The 27,252-nt window shown below is 42.0% G+C and overlaps 1 protein-coding gene across 14 annotated transcripts in view; it reads right to left on the bottom strand.

The window, feature by feature from the left end:
- The window catches only part of rbfox3a (RNA binding fox-1 homolog 3a), a 1,511,127-nt gene that overhangs the window by 12,700 nt on the left and 1,471,175 nt on the right, over positions 1 to 27,252 (bottom strand). For all 14 annotated transcript variants that reach the window (XR_010977565.1, XR_010977567.1, XM_068058136.1 and 11 more), the window contains 2 exons: positions 23,142 to 23,181; positions 14,698 to 14,762 (listed from right to left, as the gene is read on the bottom strand). Coding sequence is in view for 12 of the 14 variants with exons in the window: in XM_068058136.1 (XP_067914237.1) it covers positions 14,698 to 14,762; positions 23,142 to 23,181 (105 nt within the window). In the remaining 2 variants the exon portion in view is untranslated. The remainder of the gene's footprint in view (positions 1 to 14,697; positions 14,763 to 23,141; positions 23,182 to 27,252) is intronic.

Here is a 27,252-nt window from a genome sequence, read left to right as displayed (position 1 = left end):
AGATAGAATTTGATATCATATTCTCCAAGATCCCCAGCAGTTAGAAGGGTTTTAGCTCAGATACTCTGTTTTGGCATTTCCTTAACTGGAAACTAGCTTCGCTACTAAAATATTTAACAATGAACTGATTTTGATCCATTGCACTGTTTTTTTGCTCGAGTTAACTGCTTTAATATATATTTATAATATTTCTCTGGTGATTACAGTGGTGGTGTGAAGAATTTTACCCCATGGTTCCATTTACACAACAGCTTCAAGCACTGCCACAGTACAGTAATCATATTGGAGAGTAGTAGCTAACTATAAATTATCTGCTAGAGGTCACTCCAGCACAGAATTTTCAATTGAAATCTATTCCATCTGTACATGTCCTACAGTTGAGTGCTGTCACTGGAGGTTTTCCTATTGAACTTACCAATCTATTGCCACTTTTACTAAAAATAGCTGATGTATAAGTCACATTTTCAAGCAAGTCCTGCTTCTTTTAGGAGTCCAATTCCTTAACTGGTATCATTTGTAAACGGGTTAAAGACTCTGTCCAAATCGTACACACAGGAATTGTACATGATCGCTTCATCGAGTGCACAAAAAACATTATTGGGGAATCTCAATCATAATAGGATCTTTCCTGAAAAAGAAAGGCTGGAATTTTATGCCCCATCCCCCCACCACAGGAACAGGCTGGTGGCGGGGGGGGGGGGGGGGGGGGGGTGGGGGTGTAAAATTGACTGGGAGGTGGGGTGCCATTCCTGACACCTTTCTGTCCCCGCTGCAATTTTACGGGGAGCAGCGGTGGGGAGAAATTAACTGCTACTTAAGGGCTTCCTCCCACCGTCACTGGGCTCAGGCCTTGCGCGGAGGTGGGGGGGGCGTGGGGGAGGGGGCTGAGGGAGGGGGGCCCTCCTGATCGGGCAACCTGTACCCCATGGAGGCTCCCCCCTGAAGCCCCAACTGCCCCCACTGAAATAAAGTCCCCCCCCCTCCCGAATGACCTCCCTTGCCTCCCCCGGGTCCGGCCGATTGTCCTCGGTGAGGCCCCAAAAACTTACCCGTCTTCTGGGGCCGTCATCTCTCTTGTTGCTGTGGCTGGGCGCAGTCCCAACTGTGGCCACCGCTCCCGGTGGCACTACTGGGACTGAGAGCTGCTGGCCAGCTTATTGGCCGGCAGTTCCATTAGCCGGGACCTCCTGCCTCAGAGAAGGAAGTCCTGCCAAAGGCCAATTAAGAAGCTGGGGAACATAAATGCCCAGTGTGGCTCCTCAGGCCTGGCGGAGGTGGGCTTGCCCACGTAACATTCTGGCCAAAGTGTTTTCCACATTCCCAGTAAAGAGCCCCAACCCCTAAGAGCGCACATTGGAAATTCAGGTGTGCACAGTCCATGATTTTCTGATTGTTGTTTTCAATGGCTGGAAAATTGTGGGCAGTGTGCATCTGAATTTCTGATACACGCTTGTACTGGGTGAGGCTTGCTAGTGGGAGAGTACACTTGTAAATTTATCCCAAGTGTACTACACCAACAACAGCAAACTGCATTCATATTGTGCCTTTAATATGGTGGAATACCCCAAGGTACTTCATAGAGGCATAATTAGACAAAAATGGACGTTGAACCAAAGTAGATATTAGGAAAAGTGACCAAAAGCTCGATCAAAGAGGTGGGTTTAAGGAGAGTCTGAAAAGGAGGTGGAGAGATTTATGGAGGGTATTTCAGAGTGTGGTGTCTAGACCTAACAGCCAGTCCACCACTGGTGGGGTGAAGGAAAGGGGGATACACAGGAGGCCAGAGCTAGAGGAATGGAAAGTTCTTGAGGTGGTAGTTGGGGGAGGAGTGTGCGGTTGTAGGGTTGGAGATATTAAAGAGGGAGAGCTGAGACGATGATGGAATTTATACACGAGGATGAAAGATTTAAATTGAAGGCTTTGGTGTCCGAGAGCCAATGTAGGTCAGTGAGGACAGGGGTAATAGGTGAGCACGACATGGTGCAGCATAGGACGTGGCAGCAGAGTTTTGGATGAGCTGAAGTTTACAGAGCATGCAAAATGAAAGGCCAACCAGGAGAGTATTGGAATAGTTGAGTCTAGAACAGACAAAGGCATGAACCTGGGGGCGAAGCTGTGGTAATGTTTTGGAGGTTGAAGTAGACAGTCTTTGTTATGGAGAGCTAAACTTGGGGTCAAATAGGATGCAACCTGCGCACTAACATAAGATAGCCAGAAGGACTGTGGTAGGTTCACTCGCAGGACTGCAATGTTCACATTTCAAAGCCAAATATTAAGCCAGTAACAGCCAGTGTGGTGAATCCAGCTTATGTCAGTATCATATTGAGATTTGAATGACTGATTATTCCATGTTAATTTTGAATAAGTTGAAAGTGTTTTAAATTGAGTTAGATATGTAAATTGGGTACATCTGTGGCCTTATACTGTGTGAATATTAGTGGAAAAATACTTTATGTATTTCTGTGAAATTCTATTACCTGCCATTTTAATAGAGGGAGTAATTTATTTAAAATAAACATGTTAATGCCTCAGTTAAAGTAGCAAAATAATTTGATACGGCATGCTAATATTCACACAGTGTGAAATTGGCTGTGATTAAAAATTATTTTCCTTTCTTTGGGCTCCATGTGTCACACATAAATATACATAAATGATTTAGATCCAGAAACTGGAGCGATTGCATCAAAATTAGCAGAATGTACACAATGTGGGATTTCGCTAATAATGTGGAGGACTGCACCAAAATACTGAATGACATAGACAGGCTTGCCAAGTGGACAGAAAAATGGCAAATGAAATGTAATATAGAAAAGTGTGAGGTGTTTCCTATTAGAAGGAGGAATGGGGGGGCCACTTATTCCTCGGAAGAAAAAAGAGCTAAGTTTTGTAGAGGAGCAGAGAGATCTGGGAATAGAGATACATAAATCACTAAAAGTAGCAATACAAATCAATAAGGCCAGAAAAAGTGAAAACAAAGTACCTGGGTTTATTTCTAGAAGAATAAAATACAAAAGCAGGAAAATATATAGAACCTTGGTTAGATTGCACTTGTAGTGTGCAGTCTGGTCTCCATACTGCAAAGAGAATATTGAAGCACTGGAGAAAGTGCAAAAAAGATTTACAAGGATGTTACCAGAACTGAGAGAATGCAACTATCAGGAAAGATTGAGCAAGCTGGGGCTCTTTTCTTAAAGCAAAGCAAACACCAAGAAGAGAACTAATAGAGGTCTTTAAGTGTGGGTGGATGAGGGGCACCTGTTTCCAGCTGTATTTGAATCTAGAACAAAGGAGGCATAAATAGAAGATCGCCAGAAACAGATTAAATTATGAATTTTGGAGGAATTTCTTCACAGAGAGGAGAATGTGGATCTCACTGCCACAGGCACTGGTTGAAGTAGTTGATGAATTTACAGGGAGCTTGATGCATACCTGAGGGAGAAAGGACAAGAAAGCCACGGGTGCAGGGAATGGGAGGAGTAATTAGAGTGGGGAGAAGCTTGTGTGAGCAGTATAAACACTGGTACAGACAAGTTGGGCTGAATGGCCTTTTCCTGTGCTTTCAATGCTATGTGTTATAACTCTTTGGAACTCAGCATCATTCTCTGATGGCAGCCAGCTGATCTGCTCCCTGGTCTATGCTTACTTAGAGCCAATGCCTTGGATCAGTTCCTACTGCTTCATTTTCACATCCTGTCCTGTGGCTTCTCATCTGCTTGACACTTCTTTCATGTAGCATGACAGAGATCACAATTCCCTGAATAACTTTCTTACCACAGCATAGTGTCATATCTTCATTGTCAACTTAGAATGAGGGTAAACAATCCTGATGAAAGGAAGGAAAGGAAACAAAGGGGATGCAATTGGAAAATAAATATAAGCCAATCCTGAGCACAACTTCAAAACGCCATATTACCAGCTTCTCAACAAACTTGATGGACGGCATATTTTTTAGGAGTCACCAATAAATAAAACCTTTTCCTCCCCCCTTTTCTTTTTTCTAAGAGTTGAAAACCAGCGTTAAGGCTAACTTCACTGCTTAGTCCCTGTCTTTGAGTGTCGCAGTAGTTTGAAAGAATCCAGATAAATTTATCTTTTCATTATGTCCTTGTTATGAGCCAATAAATAATTTTTAATTGTACATTTGTTTCAAACCCATAGAAAAATCACAGCCTTGCCTTCAGCAAGGTTGCTCCAGTAGTTTCTCTTTTGACAGACTCCAGTGACATACATTAATAAAATGAATGTGTGTCTGGGAATGTAGGATTCCACAATTTCATCTCTTTTTGTTCAAGAGAAAACTTTTTAAAACTGCAAATGTATTGATCCGCGTGACTGCCAGCAAACAAGCCAACATCTCGGATACTTCTTTAAAGTGACAGACTGCAAATGAGGTCTGTGTGCAGCAGATAACAAGGCTGCAGCAATTGACAAAGCAGCCATAGCCAGGAAATAGGGTATTCCGAGGGAATCAAGTCAATCGAGCTGCCAGTGATGTAATATTTTGAATGTTATACACGTTTAAATCAATCATTTTTCCACTGTGAGGGACTTGTGTGAAAGGGTAAATGGCTAGGATATTTTAAAAGCAAGAAAGCACCTGCATTTGAATAAATTCACATACTTTTTATCTGGGAGAATCCTTTAAAACTGTATACGCTTCAAATTGGCAGATTAATTCAGTGTGATACAGATAGTCATCAGGTTCTTTGAAGGAATACTCTTGTTTTAAAAGGAAAAACTGAAACATGCCACAGAAAATATTGAACATGGTAAACATAATTCCACAGTCTGTTTATATGCAGCGGCAGCTTGTCCAGAGCTGTGTGGTGATTCTGAAGAAAATAGACGTGAGCCAATTACAATGCTTAACAAGCCAGGACAGAGGTAAAACTGATTGGCCTATAATTTCCTGGCTTATCATTTTCTCTCTTTTGAACAGGGGCGTAGCATCTGCCCTTTGGTGCAATTCCTGATTCCAAAGATCTTTGGAGAATTATAATTCCTGTCTCTGTTTGGGATAGAAATGCAAAACTGTACTAATGTGCCTCCTGGCTTGCCATAGTCATGTGCCCTCTACCATGAGGCACTCACTGCAGGCTGCCATCACGGATTCAGTTCAATAAAGACAGAGTACAAGCAAGAGCACTGTCCTGTGAGCTCTTAACATGGTGTCAGAATGGAGCTGAGATTGAGTATTGCAGAGCTGGACAGAAGCACAGCTACTAAATGAAGAACACAGGAATGTTCAGAGCTGCCAAATGCTGCTAAAAGCCACAGGAAGACACAGAAAAGGAACAAAGGAACAGGCCACAGCTGAAAACATAGTGTAAGGCACAATGGCTATAAATTTTCCTCTTCTGGCTCCAGTTGAAATGAAAGGTGAAATGAAGCAGAACTGGCAGTTTTCTCCTTCACAATGGCAGTTACAAATTTGCAACAGATGTAACTAACAAACCAGAGCAGCTATGAGTAGCTACACTTTTATCACTGTTGGGGAGAGACTGTCACAAAGTGAATTCCACCCTAAATCTCTCTGAAAAACATAAATGGACAGCAGAAATTTTGAATGCCTTGAAGGCATGCTTTGAACCCCAAGAAAATGTAATATGTGAACGGTATGTGTTCAATATTAGGGCCCAGGGTGAAAAAAGAGTCCATTGATCAATATGTGACTGCATTAACACAACTTGCAGAATCCTGTGAATTTGTGCAACTAAAAGATGATCTAATTAAAGACAGGATTATATTAGGCATAAGAGAACCCGTGGTGAGAGCACATCTACTGAGAGAAGACAAACTTACTCCCAGGAAAGCAACTGACATGTGCAGAAGCACTGAGGTTGTAAATCAGCAGCTACAGCACATTCATGGCAGAACAGACTAGGCCTTACATTATGCTGATAGACATTCCCAGCTGAAAGGGCAGAAAGATCATGGACAAAGGGCAGGATGCAAATACTGTGGGGGAAATCAAGCACAGGAAAAGCAGGCATGTCCAGCGTGGGGAAAGCAGTGTTTTCACTGCAAGAAGTGAATTATTTTGCAAACAAATGTTTGGCTAGAAGGAAGCACAACAAGCAGGTACAGATGACCACTGGAGAGATATCAGCTGAAGATTCTGATGAATATCATGACCTTCACAGACCTGTGCAAAGTGGCTCAACATGGCATTCCAAAAATGAAGCCCTCGAAAGTAAGGTTAAGGCTATATGATGGTACCATACTAGTGCTGAGAGGACAAACTACTCTGAGAGCCCAATGCAATGGCAAGAGCGAAAATCTGGAGTTCCAGATCATAAACAGCAGGAAAAAGCCGCTCATCTCAGCCAAAGCAAGTCTAAGCTTGGACTGGTAACCTTCAATGTGCAAAAAGAGATTTGCAACGTGTCGTAGCACACTAAACCACTGTCCACGGAACAGATCCTAGAGGTGTTCAACGAAATGTTTACAGGTTGAGGATGTCTTCTTGGAGAATATCATTTCGATGTAGATGAGAGGGTAAGACCAATTCAGCATCTGCCGAGGAAAGTTCCAGCTGCCCTCTAGACCAGCCTGAAAGACAAGATAGAAGAGCTGGAAAAGGGAGTAATCAAGAAAGTGACAACTCCTACAGAATGGATTAGCAGCATGATAGCAGTGAAACAACCTGGAAAGCTGAGAGTATGCATCGACCCAAAGGATCTAAATAAAACTCTGAAGAGATCTCACTACCCCATGCCAACCATCAAATGAGTTTTGCCACAACTTGCAAAGGCAAAAATCTTCACTATCCTAGATGCAAAGGATGGTTACGGCAAGTGAAGCTGGATGAAAGCAGCAGCTTTCTAACTACATTCTGGACGCCGTTCGGCAGATACAGATATTTGCGCATGCCGTTTCGTATTTCCATGGCTCTAGAGGACATCAACGCAGACAGCATGAGATAGTTAGTGATCTTCCCAGAGTGGAAGCTATAATGGATCATCTGCTAGTTTATGGATACGGAGACACAATGGAAGAAGCTATTGCTGTCCATGATCAAAATCTAGTGCAACTGCTAGACAGAGCTCGTCAGGTGAACCTGAAGTTCACCGAGAAAAAATTACAATTAAAGATGCCCAAAATCAAGTACATAGGTCATGTATTAAGAGCAAAAGGTCTTCGCTTAGATCCCGAAAAGGTGAGAGAAGTAGCAGTGATCGGGTAACTGACAGATGTAAAAGCAATGCAACGATTTGTTGGATTCGTAAGCTATTTAGCAAAATTCTTGCCCAATTTGTCAAAACTGCCAAACCATTGCCAGAATTGAGCATTGGAAAGCCAGTCAGGGTACAAACCTTCAATGCTCTCAACAAGAATCAGCCCAAGTGGTAACTTGGGACCTGAGTACAGCAGTTGTGACCTCGATTGTACGCGGTGGAAGTGAACGACCAGATATACCGTCACAACCGCAGGCACATACGCACAACTGGAGAAGCTGTTCCATCACTACAGGTGGCCAATCAGGAAGATGTGAACTCACCATCTGCACAGACCACAGATTGACCATCAGTCGCAGAGGTCCACTGTGTCCCAACAAAGGAAATGGAACAACAACAGTTACCGCGGCATCAAGTGACACAAGAACGACAATCCCCGGAGAAGGAAAATCACACATGTGAACAGCCAACGACAACGCGCACGTGCATCATGAAGAGACCGGCACGAATTGAAGACTATGTGTGTAATGCATGTGCTGAGACTGACAAGAATAATGAACTGCTAATGCATGAGAACAGTTGTGTGCACAGTGGGTAACTTGGAAAACTCACAGTGTAAATGATAATTCATGCAAATATTTTTGTTTGTTTTTGTGTGAAAAGGGGGATGTTTGGGATAGAAATGCAAAACTGTACTAATGTGCCTCCTGGCTTGCTGTGGTCATGTGACCTCTACCACGAGGCGCTCACTGCAGGCAGCCATCACAGATTCAGACACAGTACAAGTAAGACTGTTGCCATGTAAGCTCATAACAGTCTCCACCCCTCCTTCAGTATTTTTGGGAGGCTCACCATCTCGGGATGGTGACTTCTACTTTGAGCTCCATTAACTTTTTTTTAATGTGGCTTCCTTTTTTTAAAATTTATGTCCAGTAGTGACTCAGCCACATCTGCCTCAGACATTCTTACATTTCTACGTTCACTTTCCTCTGTGGACAGCTACACAAGATCTGGATTTCATCATGTTAAAAATCTTTGAAAATGAATGCATGACCTGTTTGTTTGAACCCACGCTTATGTTCAATTTTTAACATTCGTCCGTAAAAAGCATTTGCGACTTTTAGTCTTGTTGCCAATGCTATTCATAACACAGACCACTCTGAGGCCAGGATTTGTGAAAAAGTTTCATATCTTCAAACAGAGACACTGAAATTACTCCAAAGACAATTTCCTTGAAATTCTGTTCATTGTTTTTGCCCCAAGTCACCAACTGCCAACAATACAGCTTAAGAATGTTTTGGTTCTTCTCCAAAACAATTTTGAAGAGAATAGGCTGCCAATTGTTAGATCTTTGAGGGACTGTAATGGATTGAAAAACTGTATGTCTACGGACACAGGCATCATATCATAAACTCACTTACAGTGTATGATGTAGATCACAACATGAAAGACAGTCTTTTTAGGGAAATATATACACTGTATTGAAATGCATGCTAAATAAGGTCTGTCAACATTAGACTGTGAAGCTATTTTCATTTTGTGACCAATTCTACATGGTTTTAATGTAAACTTATTTGGGAGCCCTTATGCAGATACTCTTGAGAGTTCACAGGGAATCCAAAAATATTGATATTCGTCAACTTATTTTGATACATTTTTAGCACTTAAATGAGAGAAAACAGTGATTTTTAAACCTCGATGTTCACACTAATTTCAAGCAATGTCCTAGATTTTGAGCAGATTGCCAGCAATCCAAATAAGTGTCTATTTTATCAGGAATCCTCTATAATCCTCTATACTGTTGGATAGAAGGTGTACAGGAGTTGAAGTTGATGTTTCTAGCTGTGAATGATAACGGTCTCACAAACTGAAGAATTAGATTTGAAAACAAACTTCTTTAACTCACCCACTCCACCCACTTGTTCTGCTAACACATTATATTCCCATGCAAAAACAAGAAATGCTGGAATCACTCAGCAGGTCTGGCAGCATCTGTGGAAAGAGAAGCAGAGTTAACGTTTCGGGTCAGTGACCCTTCTTCCAAAGAAGGGTCACTGACCCGAAACGTTAACTCTGCTTCTCTTTCCACAGATGCTGCCAGACCTGCTGAGTGATTCCAGCATTTCTTGTTTTTGTTTCAAATTTCCAGCATCCGCAGTATTTTGCTTTTATATTCCCATGCAAATCAGTTAAATATTTGAAACAATCCTGTAGGAATAAAGAGTTCCCTGGGGAGTTGAAGATTTTGAGGAATAGCTTTCCATTCAGCACTAAGATCTGATGAAGTTCTACTTGAAATATGCTCCTTTATAGTTTGATGTGTTAAAAATGTTCTTACTACAGACCGTTTACTCATGCAATTCCATATGGATATGACGTTTCTGTTACTTACACAGAGATACAGAGGTAACAATGTTTATGCCACCATGGGGGAATTTGTCATTTAAAGCACTTTCCCAGAGTGTCATCAAAAGCAAATGCATGTTTCTCCCCCAACTGATGGCTTCTGAAAAAATAACAGATCTGACTTTCATGATACCGATAGCATCAGGGCCCCAATTTTTCATGCATCCAGTGAACGGAGGTTGGAGGAAAAACAAACACTTCTTTCCACTGGCTTTCCAACAAAAACCCATAGTCACTAATAGGACATTGCAAAAGAAATAGGGTGAAAGTGGCACTCAGTTGTCATGGGTTTCTGCTTGAACATCGCTGTCTTGAAATCCCAGCAGAAATGTAACGTGCCTTTATATTCTATTAGCAGTTCAATTTTCGCTGCCATCTCCTCCAGCCATACTTTATTCTTCCAGCAGGAATACAGAACAATCTGGATTATGGATTATGATCTTCATTAATCAACTTCTAAAGAGAAGATAGTAGAAGGTATGCTTATATAGAATTACCTAGAATATACAGCACAGAAATAGGTCATTCAGCCCAATTGGTCTATACCGGGTATTTATGCTCCACACAAGCCTCCTCCCATCTCCATCTAACCCGATCGCAAGACCCTTCCCTTCAATTCTCTCTTGTTTTTTAAAATCCAGCTTCCTATTAAATGTATCTATGCTTCACTGAGGTAGGACTGATCCTACCAATCTTTTTTGCACCCCATGCCCACAGTTGAAGTAGTCAGTTACCAAATAGTGCTTCATATAGAAACCAGGATAAGAATTGATGAATAAAAGTAAAATTCATCGAGGTAAGCTACCTGGACTACACTTCTTCACACCCTGCCTCCTGTGTAAGGACTCCATTACATTCTCCCAGTTTCTCCATCTCCAACGCATCTGCTCTGATGATGCTACCTTCCACGACAGCGCTTCTGATACGTCTTCCTTTTTCCTCAGCTGAGGATTCCTCCCCACTGTGGTTGACAGGGCCCTCAACCGTGTCCGGCCCATTTCCCACACTCTACTCTCACCCCTTCCCTTCCCTCCCAGAACCGCGACAGGGTTCCCCTTGTCCTCACTTTCCATCCCACCAGCCTCCACATCCAAAGGGTCATCCTCTGCCATTTACGTCACATCCAGCGTGATGCCACTGCCAAATGCATCTTCCCCTCCCTTCCCCTGTCAGCATTCCGAAGGGATCGCTCCCTCCGTGATACCGTCGTCCACTCCTCCATTACCCTCACCACCTGTTCCCTTCCCACAGCACCTTCCCCTGCAATTGCAGGAGGTGTAATACCTGCCCATTTACCTCCTCTCTCCTCACTATCCCAGGTCCAAACACTCCTTTCGGGTGAAGCAGCAATTTATTTGTACTTCTTTCAATTTAGCATACTGTATTCACTGCTAACAATGTGGTCTCCTCTGCATTGGGGAAACCAAACGCAGATTGGGTGATTGCTTTACGGAAAACCTCTGCTCAGTCTGTAAACATGACCTCGAGCTTCCAGTTGCTGGCATTTCAACACCCCCCCTCCACCCTGCTCTCATGCCGACATCTCTGTCCTGGGATTGCTGCAGTGTTCCAGTGAACATCAACGCAAGCTCGAGGAACAGCACCTCATTGACCGATTAGGCACACTATAGCCTGCTGGACTGAACATTGAATTCAACAATTACAGAGCATGACGGCAGCCCCCCCCCCCCCCCCCCCCACCTTTTGATGTTTAGTTATTTTTTATTTGGTTATTTTATTTTAGTTTTTTTAGTTTGTTTCTACTGTGCCTACCCACTGTTTTTTTTCATGTTCGTGCTTGGGGCCAGGGCTGTTCATTTTACTGTCAATTGACACCCTCTCTGTACTAACGCTTTGTCTTTCAGCACACCATTAACATACCGTTTGCCTTTGTTCCATGACCTTCTGGTCAGTTATTCTCTGTGACCTTGTCCTATCAACACCGCTTTTGTTATCTCTTGCCCCACTCCCGCTTTACATGCTTAAAATCTTTTACATTTCTAATATTTGTCAGTTCTGATGAAGGGTCACTGACCTGAAACGTTAACTCTGCCTCTCTCTCCACAGATGTTGCCAGACCTGCTGAGTATTTCCAACATTTCTTGTTTTTATTTAAGAATTGATGAAAGTAGTCTAATAACAGAACCCAAGCTTACCCATTAGCTGCGACTAGCCTTTGGATCTGATCCCTCCGATTGAGGCTTCCACAACACTGTTAGTGTAACATAGATAATATAAATAAAAACAGTGGCGCAGTGGTTAGCACCGCAGCCTCACATCTCCAGGGACCCGGGTTCAATTCTGGGTTCTGTCTGTGTGGAGTTTGCAAGTTCTCCCTGTGTCTGCGTGGGTTTCCTCCGGCTGCTCCGGTTTCCTCCCACCGCCAAAAGACTTGCAGGTGATAGGTAAATTGGCTGTTACAAATTGCCCCTAGTGTAGGTAGGTGGTAGGGCATATGGGATTACTGTAGGGTTAGTATAAATGGGTGGTTGTTGGTCGGCACAGACTCGGTGGGCCGAAGTGCCTGTTTCAGTGCTGTATCTCTAAATAAATAAGAAATGCTGGAAATACGCAGCAGGTCTGGCAGCATCTGTGGAGAGAGAAGCAGAGTTAATCTTTCAGGTCAGTGACCCTTCTTCAGAACTCAAGAAGGGTCACTGACCTGAAACGTTAACTCTGCTTCTCTCTCCACAGATGCTGCCAGAGCTGCTGAGTATTTCCAGCATTTCTTGTTTTTATTTCAGATTTCCAGCATCCGCAGTATTTTGCTTTTATATTACTGTTAGTGTAATGGCTGATTTCAGGCATTTTATTTAAAGCTGACTAATATTTAACTGACTACAGTGCAGCTTTGCAAACTAGTTGACTTTTGAGTCTGAACTCTGGATTAAACCAGGGACAGACTGTCCCTTGTGACTACTGTGATGGGTACAAGTTGGAACTTTGAAAAATGTTTAGCTTTTTGGCAGACGGTGGCTGACTTGCAATTGAAAATCTCACACTTGGGATTTACTCAATGTTGACAGCTCTGCTTCACAGGTGCAACAGGATTGTCAACCAGTGCCTCAGCATTATTTCCAATAACTCTCTCAGTAGCCAACTGGCCAGTATTTCTCATTAAAGTCCACCTTTAATGTCTTCCAAGTTATGTCATTCTATGCTACTTCCATTGTTAGTTCACTTTGCAGGCGTCTGTTGTTTTCAGTTCTACTACTAATGAGGTTGGAGGGAATGTTATCCTCAGGAACTTTGTCAGTTTTTATTGCTCAAAAAACCCACCTGTTTGTCAGGTTTTATTTCCAGTCTAAACAATGGGAGTAATCAGTGGGGGAAAATTGGGCTCCCAAATACAAGGGAGAAAATCAGTTAAAAAAAATTATTTTAAACATCGCTAAAACTCAAAAAAAACAAGAGGCTCAAAAGTGTACAGTTCAACTAAATGACATTGCACAATTAGGCTTTCACTTAACCCTGAGATGGTAGGGTAGAAATGCGTCTTGGGTGGTAATGCAATATGGATGGCGTCTTTACATTGCTCATTGTTCAATTGTATTAGCCTCAATAGAACAGAATATCAAGCAGTGCATAAAACAGACAGCCGGCACGTTAACGCCCGCTTAGCGTTACAATCCAAGATAAATTTCTACCCCAGTTTATCTTTATTGCTGTGGCTCCAAACACTTACACTCTGCTATGAAGGTGGGATAATAACTGTTAGAGGTTATGCACAGGGGAAAAGTTGTGATCTTGCTCTTTGTCCATAATGCCTTAGTATGTGACGCAAGCCAGCATTTGATTAATGACCTCAGACCCAAGGGACTATCTGTGTGGTAACTGCCAGTGTACCACTGCTTCATAACGAACCAGGAATAAAAGACTGACTTTTGCTGTCGTACAAAGAATATTGTCCTCACAGCAGAAACTAAAGATGATTCAGCTTGCAGGACGTTTGTTACTTTACCTGCTGAAAATTGAGTTCACAGATGCACACTCAATGCACACTCACAACATGTACATCACATAACATGCACGCTGATGTCACAGTGCAGTTCATGCACATTTCCAGCCCCGATAATTATTTAAAAAAACAAATATTTTTTGCTGCGTTCCCATCTGCGAGTAAAAATCAAGGCCACAGTTTCAGCGCATCACACTCTGGAATGTATCTCCAAGGCAGTAACACATCTCAGGGTTGAGATGACAGTGATAAACTGCTGCAGTTTTGGTCTAGCAGTTTATGACAGATGCATGCTATCGGTGGGAGGCCTTGGCCACTGGCCACATGTATTGGGAAATCATGGGCGCACGGCCCACAATTTATCTGTTAATCTATTAAAATTCATGGCTGAAAAATTGCGGACAACGCAACATGTGACGTGGACGGCCAATGGCCAGGGCTGCCCATGGGTCGTTCTCATTCATAAAATCCACCTTATGATGTCAGCTCCACTTTTCAATCTGCTCCAGCCTGTGTGCTTTAATCTGCCTGACACTTCATTATAATGGATCATAATCCCTTCAGCATTATCACAACACCTTATCCTTTGATCAGAGTTTCAAAACAGTAAACTCTTGGATATTTCTACATAATTGATCCAAAGAACTGAATTAACATCATTTATTTCCTTATATTTTAAATGCTCTTCACACAACTAACTTGAGTTTAAATCCATGCATGAATGAAACAGTGGTTCTCAGTTAAAATGAGACCACAGTTTCCTCTACACTGCTTCGACAAGCCTCAAATTATTTACAAATATATTTACACATTCTATTTAATGGTCATTACTTTGCCACTAGATTTCTTGTTAATTCCCTTATGTTACATCTACCAACATTTTTGCCTGATTTTCTGAGACTCCACTGACATGGTGGAGCTTCACTGGTGGTGAGCACAGGCTGGGAAATTATGACACTTTCAATAAAGGCTTCACAAACAACATTCTGCCCAATAATAAAAACCAGGTTTAAACAACTGCACAGCACACAAACTTACTGTTCTCATCCAGACTTTGAGGTAAATGTAAGGGGTGAATGGAGGGGTAAATTCCACAACAGACAGATATGAGCCAATAAATAAAGTGGTGTCTCTGCGTTTGCTAGATGGTCATACCTGTCACTGTATGCTGCGGCAGCAGCTGCAGCAGGCTGGGCATATCTGTATGCTGCATAGCCTCCCTGGAATAGAAAGAAGAGCTTCATTATATTATGTGTATATTAGATTGATACTGTAGTAAATGACGTTTAGTCTGGAATGCAGAGGCAGTGAAATGGTCAGAGACGTAGAGGTGCTGTAAACAGTAAGAACTGGACAGGTAATCAAACAACGAGCAGTGGACTCATAGTCACTGCCAATTGCTGCCAAGACTCAAGACTCAGTTAAAGTGAAAGTAAAGCAATTTGTAAACATCATTCCATTGGGTCATTACTGCTATTAAATATGCTAGTCCAGGCCAAATTCCTCATGCAAAGAATTCTTTAAGTTGGTGTGAAATACAAAAATAATATTATGTTCCAGCAGTTTGGGCAGAGCAATGGTGAGTGATGTAAAGAGGCTGCAATGGGCAGCAAAAACCTAGACACCTGTACGGTGGTATCCAAACATGACCCACCACTATTGCTAATTGTCTGCCCACTTTCTCAGATGACACAGCATCTGTGAAAACAAGCCGAAACTTTAGGAAGCAAACAAAGTTAATCCTTGTCTGTAACATGTTAAACCCACTCACGTCCCCCAGTGAATTGCATAGGCTCTTGAAGCTTAAAACCATGGGCTGAATTTTCCCGGCCGATTGATGACGGGCTAGGGCGGGAGGGCTGGCAAAATGGTGGGTGAAGGCATCGGGAAGGGAGCCAGCGGCAGGAAACTTGGCAGCCAATTGAGCTTAACTTAAGTGGCCAATTAAGGGCCAGTTCTGCCTTTGTGGGCATTTTGCCTGTGGATGAAAGGGCCTGCAGCTGCATGGGGGCATTGCCAGGTAAACACCAGCAGTTTGCCAGCAGCTTCTTGATTGGCACCCATGGCCCACAGAGAGGACCCTGGCAGAAATGGCCGCCCTCGCAGCAACAGGGCCACAAGTGCTGCATTAGCCCACTCACCCCTCCCACCGGGGCCTGGCTGCCAGATCTTGGCTTCCCCCAACCCCACTTATTCCTTTTCGAGGGCACCCCACTGGTGGTTGCTGGTCCTCTGATTGGGCCGGCATCCTTCATTGGTCGGAGGCCCCAGCAGTGGCCTCTTAATTGGCTGTCGCCAGCAATTTGCTGCCTGGGGTCCCGCTACCCACAGAATAGGGTTGCCTCCCACTTTGGATCCAGTGGTGGGACTTCTCGGTAAGCAGCAAAATTCAGCCCTGTGTAAACACGTAGAATTAGAAATCTAGTGTCAAGGAATAATTTCCTTTGTTAATTATTTGGGGTTTTTCTAATTATTACTGTTTTTCTGTGTGAGGCTTTGGGTTTGTTGAATCAAATCTTAGCACTCTAAATGCTTTCAGATAGGGTTACACGAAAAGTGCACAATATCTGCTTTTTGAAAAGTTTCAAAGATCTTTTAGTGGTTGTTTGATTTGTGGTTCATTCAGAAATGGAAGTCAAGTTTTCAAATGCTTTTCCATCATTCATTTTAAAAGAATGATGTTATGGATTTGGTTGTACCGCTCACTGCTCAATCTAAGCTGCAGTTAAGTAACACATGGATGTTTTCATAAATGCCACACTGGAGTTTGACATGCCCTGGAACTATCCATCTTGCCCTCTCCAATACACTAATTGCTAACACCAGTCAAAAGAAAACAATTTAAATGTTTTGTGGCACTGTTACAAATCCTGTTTCTGTCAGCTTTACAATGGTCGAGACACCACAGCATCTGTCCTCCCAATTCTGGTCACAGCTTAGCAGGATATTACTGAAGACATTTGACAACAAATCAACCAGCCTTACCAAAATCAGTGAAAACAGCCAAGGGAGTAACATGCTCATTGTCAACTGTAGGGAAGGCACGGTGTCTGAGTTCAGTTTCTTCCCATCTCATTTTGTGACTTGGGGTTTTCTGTGCTTTACTGGGACCACTCAAAGCTGTTAATTGGGATATTTGTTGAAAATAAAATCTTCCCATTTATCAGTGTACTCCTGAATTGCATTAGTAGTGATTTGAATACATTGGGAATTGATTGGTGGCTGAGAAGACATCCCAATAACGAAGTGTCTTCCATTATTTTGAATTAAGGGAACGGTAACATTTCATGATATACTTCCAGATGCCGGGAGGCACTAAAGGTAACAACTGGGCTATGTGTTCGCACCGGTAATGGGTGAATGGGCCTGCATGGGCTGCAATGCTGAAGCTCTGGGAAAGCAGGTGGGCTGGTGAAGTGTTTCGTGTCGCAGCGGTGTGTTCGGAATGGGAATCAGGCACTGCAGAGATTTCGATAGAGGATGCAGAGAGCCTGGCAGTGACAGATCGATCTGAAACCTCAATACTGTTAAACCCCTCAGATACTGTGCAAAGCACAATGTTAATTAAAACTCAGGGACTGCAGCCTGGGCCCCTGGCATTGTGCCATCTCATTCACTTTTTAAACAGCAAGTGAATGAATGGAACTGGGTATTGTTGGGTCCACTGAGGGCTGCCTATCTAATAAAGTCATCCCCTCCCTCCCCCTTATGGGAGTTTTAGGCTCATTAACATTCAGATGGGATTTTTAAAAATATTAACCTAGAAATTAAATTAAAAGGTAAGAGAAATCATCCTGCAGATAGTTTCAATTATACAGCTCTTCAAATAAATCTCTCATAAACCTTTCACAAGGATCTTAAACGATTCCTAAACAGCGGCCCTCCTCCCGAAGGTTAATGGTTGTTTCTTCACAATCTACTGCAGCCAATAAATCTGTGACAATTTTCATTTTGTACACTGATAATCTGGGTCCAGACCCTGGCACAAAACACACATAGCTGCTGCTTTCTCTTGCATGTAAGGGGTTGCTGTTTAAATTACAACTTGTCCAAAAAAAGTTGAGTTTTATTTGTTACAGCACCAATTAATGTTTCATTTGGAGGTAGTTTGTTGCTGTGGGCTCCTTTCTATAGGAATTGGATGGAATACGTCAAAAGTCAATTCACTCTACCCTAATTAGCCACCAAAAAGAGGAGACCTTTGGATGTTCTAATCCAGTTCACAGTGGCCAGGGAACAGCTTTATGTCATCTGGTTCTCCGTATGTGTTCACATTTTTAAAGAGCTATTCTGATTACAGTGACACTGATGTTTTAAGAATTCCTTTCCCATTAAATCCCATTTACAATGACGTGTTCCAAAATGCTCACTGGTGGTTTGTCTACCCCAGAAACAAAAGGAAGTGGAATAGGCCATTTAGCACTTCAGGCCTGCTCTGCCATTCAGTTAGATTATGGTTGATCCTGCTTTTTGGCTCCCAAGAATAACCATCTGGTGCACACTTATAGTTTGAGAGCAAACTAGTATGATGTAATGGTGTGCAAGGTCTCTGAGTAAATGGCAGAAGTGCTTGCCAAAATGTTAGTGAGGATAGAGGTGGTGGTGGGGTGGGGGGTGGGGGGGGGGGGGGGGGTTGCGGGGGGGTGAGGTGGATTACAGAGCAAATAAATAACTTACAACATAAAATATAAAGTTAACCTTCATGGCCTTGAACTTCCTCTGTATTTACAGCACAAAACATGTGCAACTGAGGCACAAAAGACTGCAGAATTTTGGGCATAAGTCAATCATGCACGCAAATAAAATACACCCAGATTTCCTTGGTCTTTTATGAGCATCTTTTGATCCCTCCACTTGAATGAATCTCTGCCCATAAAACTGGTTGTGTCCCCAAGTAACACAGCCTGCTGTATAAATTTCCTGCAACTGCGCTTGCCCTCTTCAAATTATGAGCAGATTTTCAGGTGCAGCAGGAAAAGTAATTTTTTTAGTGTTTGTTACAATTTTTTGAGTGTACTTTTAAAAATTTATCCGCACTGAAACTTACTCCGTATTTTCTGTTTCTTGAATGCATTTATATGGCACAAATATACAAGTGATATTAAAAATCTGAAAGCTTCCCGATTGCAGGTTTTTAAACATGTACCTAATGGGCATGAATGATGTTTGAATGAGTTGAAACTGTAATTTACATACCATGGTATAGCTTTAATGCTTTTCTTGGGCCTTGATTGTTTACACTGATTTACATTCATTTTTCATTCGGGCGTGTTCTAATGAGATTCACGGGAAATTTGAGTGTAACTTGACATCGGTAGAATGGATGTATTTTCCGGTTTAACTTCCAGGTTGCACCCACAGAGGAAGTTCCAGACCCACTTCTGCACAACTGTACATTAAAAACCCGAGAATGCTTGCAAATACTAAAGTCCTGTTGTTCAGAGCGGGTGTGGCTAAAGATTAATGATCAAAATCTAATCAATAAATTCCAACTGTTTCATTCATTGATACATAGGCAACCATATGAAAAAAAGTTGGACTTGATTCTGCAATGCTTAGAAGGGTGGAAATCTTGGGGGGAAATTTCCCTTGGGGGTGTAATCAGGAAATTATTCCTGAAATTATGCCCATTTGTGCACCCATTTTGCTGATGTCAGTTTCATCGACTCAATGAATGATACAGCATAGAAGGCGGCCATTTGGCCCAGCGTGTCTGCACCTACATTTCATGCCAATCTTATTTGCATATGGCGGATTGTAAAAATGGATGTAAATCAGAGCAAACAATTGGAGCCTGCGGGAAGCACAGAACACAGATCATATTTCTTTAGGAATAAAAATTCAAGTTTGAATCCATCTAACCATTAGTCACGGACATTAGGCTCAGCTTGTTTAAGAAGCTGCAATTGGGGAAGCTTTCCAATTTTTAATGTCACTCATACAGATTCCATAAAATACATTCAAAAAAACAAAATGCAGGGCAGCTCTCAATGAGGATAGATTATTAAAAATGCTACAAAATATCAGAAATAAAATTTTGTTTCCTGCTGTGCCTAAAATTCTAGGAATCATTTTAAACCTGTTCTGAACCACCAAAATTGCAAGAAATTAGACTGAGGGTGAAGCCATTATAATGAGCCAAGGTGCTGTGTATTTTCACCCAGAGACACATGTAATCAATGCATAAAGCAAATATAAATGAGTGAGGAAATTTGGAAGTATGGTAATTAAGTGCGCTACACATTTGCACCTGAATTTCCTCGCTATTTTACGTCAGGTATCTACTTTATGCCCTGATTATGTGTGTCTCTTGGGTGCAATACACAGAAAAGTCCACCCGTTTGCTCCCAGAATCTGTCATTATGTAGTTTAAACTAGAAGCTTCAGTTCTTGTTTAATTAATTTGTTTACAACTGCTAATTTGATGTTTTAGGTGATGTTTTACAACATGGAAATGTGAGGATCTCTTTAATGCTGATGGTAGCGAAGGAACTCAACTTGGTGCATGAGCTTGCTAGAGGCAGCCTCTATGTGAATGGGGCCCCTTTGGGATATCATGCTGCAGTGCAGCCCGAGGCTGCTTATTTTCATGAAAACCATTATAGTACAAATATTGGCTGCAATGGAAGGCAGTGGTTTACCTAATGGACCAGAAACTTAAAAAAAATATGATTTTCATTATACCCCTGCACAATATTTATTTAAAACTGGTCATTTTTGACTCATTTTGTGCAAGCTAGAGACTATGCTATGTGGCATAGTCAGCCAGTAATCCTTGTCCTATTTTTCACTGGTGTCACCCACAGAAGTCTGTAGTCCTCTCCCAGCCACCCCATGTCAATTAGTAAGCAACAATGAGCACTATTTTCTTACAGAAGATGGTTCTTTAGCTAATCATGTATTTTTTTTTAGCCCATGGTAATAATGTGTTTTAATTACATATACTTGATGCATAATCACAGTAAAATGCCCCAGGATCCATGATTCCAAGAAGATTACGTAGAATAAGGCTGCCTGTGACAGGAAAGTAAAAGGCAAAGATGACAGAAAAGCTTCTGCAGCTGTTGTGGATCTCAGTGTCTCAGTCACCAGCAGCCACTGCCGCCTATAGCTGGATTCTGAAAGCTGTCTGTTACCTTTTACACCCAATAAGACAGTTTTGCTCGTGGAGTTTGGTGCTCTGGTCATGGCTAAATAAACAACAATGAGGCAATCAAACAAACCAAGAAAAATGAAGGTAAAAAGATTTAATAACCAGATAATTAAAAGCTTTTTGAAAAATAATTGCAATTCTGCTAGAAAGATGGATCATCAATTTCTGGTAGACATTTTCAAATTCTTCCACCAGTAAAATAAGATGGTGAAGGTTTCTTGAAATCTGTGAAGAAGGGCATAAAAAGACACAGGGCGCTACAATGATCAACCTTCCTGAGTCGAGGCTATTGCATTCAAAAAACATCATGGGCCAGTGTTTCCTGCTCCTGTGCCTGGGAATATTGGATTGCCTAGTGCAGTGAATGGAAGAAAATCAAATGGGGAGGATCGTATTTCGAACAGGGCTGCCTTCATTACTGGCAATTGATTTTCCTTTATTTGTTGCACCCACATATTCCAATCAGCCCAAGCACAGGTGCAGAAACAGGAAAATCTACCCCAGTATCTCAGTAATCAGAGGAGCTTGTTGAATCAAATGGACTCGGAATCAGTACAGATTCAAATATAAATATCAACATTAACAGTTCTCACCTACTTACACTAGAAACGTTGCCAAATCTAAATCCAACCCAGATTCTAAACTGTTCGCCTTAATACTTGAGGCAGATGTAGCCTGGTGTAAAGCTAGTCCAAAACCTTACCCAAAAGTACCATCAAGTCCAGTACCATTTTATAGGGAGTGTACAGACAGCCCCATAGCAACATTAATTGAATTCTTCAGAATTATCACTGACTTCAAGGTGATCCAAAAACCAATTGAGATAACAATCACATCTGACATCTGCCTACTGGGATCTATCTAATGTCTGTTGGTGCATGCACCCTGAACTTGTATCTAATGTCAGCTTTCTCACTGTGACCACAGTGTCAGCAGGATAGTTGGATCATGATATTTGTACTACAGGACCCAGAGTAGAAGTATTCTGAAGATAAATTGCTGTAGTTAACTTCGTGGTTGAATAACCTTTTATGCCATGTCACAATCATCTGTAATCCTTTATTTGAGAATCTGCAACCATTTAGTATCAGCCTTGAGAGAATTTAGAGATATTATCTGCTCTTCTTTGGTCAAGTTTGGGAGTAATTTGTGGTACTTTATTATTCAATGTACTGCTAACCTGGTGGAAGATTGCTGCCAAGTAGGGCTATTTATATCCAGGGATGAATTTGCCATATTATGAGAATCTTTCATTGTTGAGCTCTTGTCTGCACTACTCTTGGAACTGGCTGTTACCAAGAAATGGCTTTGCTGAAATTCTTTTATTAAAGTTAAAATTAAGTCAGCAATCTCATCTCATTATTACAAAAAAAAACTGTGGTGACTCAAGTTCCAACTTATAACTATCAGGTTTTAAATGTTCTTTAGATTATTTGAGGATTTATTTAGTTTGACTTTAATTTTCTCATCCAGCAAATGTACTCAATAATTATTTAATAAGCTAAATTTGTTCAAAATGGTTCACTCTCATTTTGATAACTGTTAGATATCACGGGGTTTTCAATATTTGTTACTGCTGGATTTCGAGTACTCTAATTTAATTGTGTCCTTGCCAAACCAAATCTACATTAGAGCAATAGTATAATTTTTATCATCAGATCTGTTAAATCTGTTTCCAATTAAGAACATCCCCAGCTTATGCACACTACTGAGTCAGCGGCGCTTGAGATGGCTTGGCCATGTGAGCCGCATGGAAGATGGCAGGATCCCCAAAGACACATTGTACAGCGAGCTCGCTACTGGTATCAGACCCATCGGCCATCCATGTCTCCGCTTTAAAGACGTCTGCAAACCCGACATGACATCCTGTGACATTGATCACAAGTCGTGGGAGTCAGTTGCCAGCGTTCGCCAGAGCTGGCGGACAGCCATAAAGGCGGGGCTAAAGTGTGGCGAGTCGAAGAGACTTAGCAGTTGGCAGGAAAAAAGAGAGGCGCAAGGGAAGAGCCAACTGTGTAACAGCCCTGACAATCAAATTTTTCTGCAGCACCTGTGGAAGAGCCTGTCACTCTAGAATTGGCCTTTATAGCCACTCCAGGCGCTGCTTCACACACCACTGACAGGCGCTTACCCATTGTCTCTTGAGATAAGGAGGCCAAAGAGAAAAAAAAGAAATTAAGAACCATGGTCTGCTTTAACACTGATCAAAGACCTGCCTCTCCAAGGGGGTATTGACTATTTCTTTTTGACCTATCAATGTCTAAATGTTTGAATGGTTTAGCACCAACGTACATATCTAAAGGAATTCCAATAAGTGCATTCAATTTCTGCCATAAGACTAGACCACGTTTCAATCTTAATTGTACACCTTCAAATACAGACAAAAGTCAGGTGAGTGCTTTGTGCTCATCAGTTGAAAATGATTTGATTTTAAATCAATACTTACGTAAATTTCTGCCCCATAAAACCCATCCTGATACACAACTCTGCAAAAAATAGGAAGCATCATGAATTATCTTATGCGTATTTGATTATTAAACATCTCCCATAAAACCTGGGTATGATCATAGGACAGTACTCCACTAATAAGCAAACCCACTAGCTGCAGCGTCCATGCTACATTCACACCAAGCCAACAATACGTGAATTTCTTTGTCAAATTGAACCCTCCTTAATGTATACAGTCCCCAGAAGGCATGTAGAGTTTGAAATGATCAAGTAACTGAGATTTTTATATATAGTTTTCAACCTGTTATGGTTGTGATAACCAACTACACAAAGCTCTCATTTTGGCAGCTCTTGACGAGAAAATGACATTCTCTAGGCTGTGCAGGAACTTGTGCTCTTATGGTTACAGTGCACAATGGCAAGTTTTCTGAAGTTTTCATACAAAAGCCACAGCTTAATCCTTAGTGCCTGAAGGTACCTTTTAATCATGGCTTTTCCTACCCCCCAAAAAACCCTATAAATCTTGGGTAGGTTGCACTAATTCACAGCTATGCTGCTCAATGGAGATTTTACAGTAGCATGATGCTTTGCCAGTGAGAGAGGACTAGAAAGTGTTCTCATCTTGTATTGCAGGATTGATGCTATTCAAACTGTCCTGACTTCCTGGCTGGATGAGGATCCCTGCTGGTAAATTTGTACTTCTCTATACCGAGGACTTGCTTTTTGCCGCTTGATGTTTAAAGCTAATGTAGAGAGGATGTGTGCCACAAACAAGGTCAAAATGTAGCTCACTGTGTACGACAGGAATATACGAAGCACTCATTTACTAATAACAAATTGTTGACTGAAAGTTGAACTCCGAAGACATGGTGCTAGGAATATATTATTTGGGTAGCTCAGCTACTAATGATTTTCTGTACAGATTTTGTCATATGTTAGATTATATATGAAGCATCAATAATAGATATAAGATGATCTTAAGAAATTTGATGGAGCTGATGTACATTTACACTTCTTTTTATCCCCTGGTGACAGCTGATTTAAAAAAAAATGTTCGTCTTGTTTTCCTTTCAGAAGATACGGTATGTGAGATTAGCAAACCTAACGAGAATTTGTCCATATGTGGATTTAAATTTTTTTTTTAAAGAGAATTGTATAATTTAATTTCTCGGGAAAAAAACAGAGGAACAATCACCTGAAATGATAATGTTGTGCTTTAAAAATAGTTTAACTACATGAGATAACTATGTTTTTATCACTCGGTCAGTGGAATCCAACCTGGCACTTAAAATGTGGAATTTTACACAAAATGCTATAGGAACATAGCAGTAGGCCATTCAGCCCCTCCAGTCTGTTCCACATTCAATTAGAACATGGCTGATATGTACCTCAACTTTATTTACTGACCTTTATTCCAAAGAGTTCCAGATTTCCACTACCCTTTGTGTAAAAAAAAGTGTTTTTTGGTTTCAGTCCTTCTCGGCTGAGTTCTAATTTTAGGATTATATCCCCTTGTTATGGATTCCTCCATCAGAGGAAATATTTTCTCTGTATATATCCAATCAAATCCCTTTATCATTTTATACATCCTGATTAATTCACTCCTAAACTCCTAAATCAACCATATGCCATCTGTCCACATAATTTAACACGTTAAGAATTTCATTTTGGTGAATCTGTGCCGTACCCCACTACCCACCACCACCCCACCACCCAAATCCCCTCCCCAACCCTACCCCACCGCCCTCTGCAAGGCCACTATATCATTCCAGAGCTGTGACATACAATACTGAACATACTACCACAGAAGGGGTCTGACAAGACTCTGTACGCTTTTGAATTTCAACCTCCTTGAGATAAAGGCCAACACTCCATTAGCCTTTTTAATTACTTTTATGCCTGTGCACTCACTTGTAGTGATTTGTGTACATGAAGACCTAAATCCTTTGTCCCATCACAGCCCTTAGTCTCTCAGCACTAAAAAAAATTCTGATTTGTCTTTCACAATTTGAGAGTGGATGACCTCACACTTCTCCATATTGAACTCCATTCCTGCACCCATTTACAAAGAACAAAGAACAGTACAGCACAGGAACAGGCCATTCGGCCCTCCAAGCCTGCGCCGATCTTGATGCCTGCCTAAACTAACACCTTCTGCACTTTCGGGGCCCATATCCCTATTCATATATTTGTCAAGATGTCTCTTAAACGTCGCTATCGTATCTGCTTCCACCACCTCCCCTGGCAGCAAGTTCCAGGCACTCACCACCCTCTGTGTAAAAAACTTGCCTCGCACATCCCCTCTAAACTTTGCCCCTCACACCTTAAACCGATGTCCCCTAGTAACTGACTCTTTCACCCTGGGAAAATGCTTCTGACTATCCACTCTGTCCATGCCGCTCAGAACTTTGTAAACCTCTATCATGTCGCCCCTCCACTTCCGTCGTTCCAGTGAAAACAATCCGAGTTTTTCCAACCTCTCCTCATAGCTAATGCCCTCCAGACCAGGCAACATCCTGGTAAACCTCCTCTGTACCCTCTCCAAAGCCTCCACGTCCTTCTGGTAGTGTGGCGACCAGAATTGCACGCAATATTCTAAGTGTGGCCTAACTAAGGTTCTGTACAGCTGCAACATGACTAGCCAATTTTCATACTCTATGCCCCGACCGATGAAGGCAAGCATGCCGTATGCCTTCTTGACCACCTTATCCACCTGCGTTGCCACTTTCAGTGACCTGTGGACCTGTACGCCCAGATCTCTCTGCCTGTCAATACTCCTAAGGGTTCTGCCATTTACTGTATACCTCCCACCTGCATTAGACCTTCCAAAATGCATTACCTCACATTTGTCCGGATTAAACTCCCATCTGCCATTTCTCCGCCCAAGTCTCCAACCGATCTATATCCTGCTGTATCCTCTGACAATCCTCATCATTATCCGCAATTCAACAAACTTTGTGTCGTCCGCAAACTTACTAATCAGACCTGCTACATTTTCTTCCAAATCATTTATATATACTACAAACAGCAAAGGTCCCAGCACTGATCCCTGCGGAACACCACTAGTCACATCCCTCCATTCAGAAAAACACCCATCCACTGTTACCCTCTGTCTTCTGTGACTGAGCCAGTTCTGTATCCATCTTGCCAGCTCACTTCTGATCCCGTGTGACTTCACCTTTTGCACCAGTCTGCCATGCGGGACCTTGTCAAAGGCTTTACTAAAGTCCATATAGACAACATCCACCGCCCTTCCCTCATCAATCATCTTCGTCACTTCCTCAAAAAACTCAATCAAATTAGGAAGACACGACCTCCCCTTCACAAAACCATGCTGCCTCTCACTAATAAGTTCGTTTGTTTCCAAATGGGAGTAAATCCTGTACCGAAGAATCCTCTCTAATAGTTTCCCTACCACTGACGTAAGGCTCACCGGCCTATAATTTCCTGGATTATCCTTGCCACCCTTCTTAAACAAAGGCACAACATTGGCTATTCTCCAGTCCTCTGGGACCTCACCTGTAGCCAATGAGAATGCAAAGATTTCTGTCAAGGCCCCAGCAATTTCTTCCCTTGCCTCCCTCAGTATTCTAGGGTAGATCCCATCAGGCCCTGGGGGCTTATCTACCTTAATGCTTTGCAAGACACCCAACACCTCCTCCTTTTTGATAATGAGATGACTGAGACTATCTGCACTCCCTTCCCTCGGCTCATCATCCACCAAGTCCTTCTCCTTGGTGAATACGGATGCAAAGTACTCATTTAGCACCTCACCCATTTCCTCTGGCTCCACGCATAGATTCCCATCTCTGTCCTTGAGTGGGCCAACCCTTTCCCTGGTTACCCTCTTGCTCTTTATATATGTATAAAAAGCCTTGGGATTTTCCTTAATCCTGTTTGCCAATGACTTTTCATGACCCCTTTTAGCCCTCCTAACTCCTTGCTTACGTTCCTTCCTACTGTCTTTATATTCCTCAAGTGCTTCATCTGTTCCTAGCCTTCCAGCCCTTACAAATGCTTCCTTTTTCTTTTTGCCTAGGCTCACAATATCCCGTGTTATCCAAGCTTCCCGAAACTTGCCAAACTTGTCTTTCTTCCTCACAGGAACA

This window comes from Heterodontus francisci, chromosome 26, assembly GCF_036365525.1.
Source record: "Heterodontus francisci isolate sHetFra1 chromosome 26, sHetFra1.hap1, whole genome shotgun sequence".
Classification (NCBI taxonomy): domain Eukaryota; kingdom Metazoa; phylum Chordata; class Chondrichthyes; order Heterodontiformes; family Heterodontidae; genus Heterodontus; species Heterodontus francisci.
The sequence above is the reverse complement of the archived record's forward strand: the minus strand, read 5'-3'. Positions and strand labels throughout refer to the sequence as shown.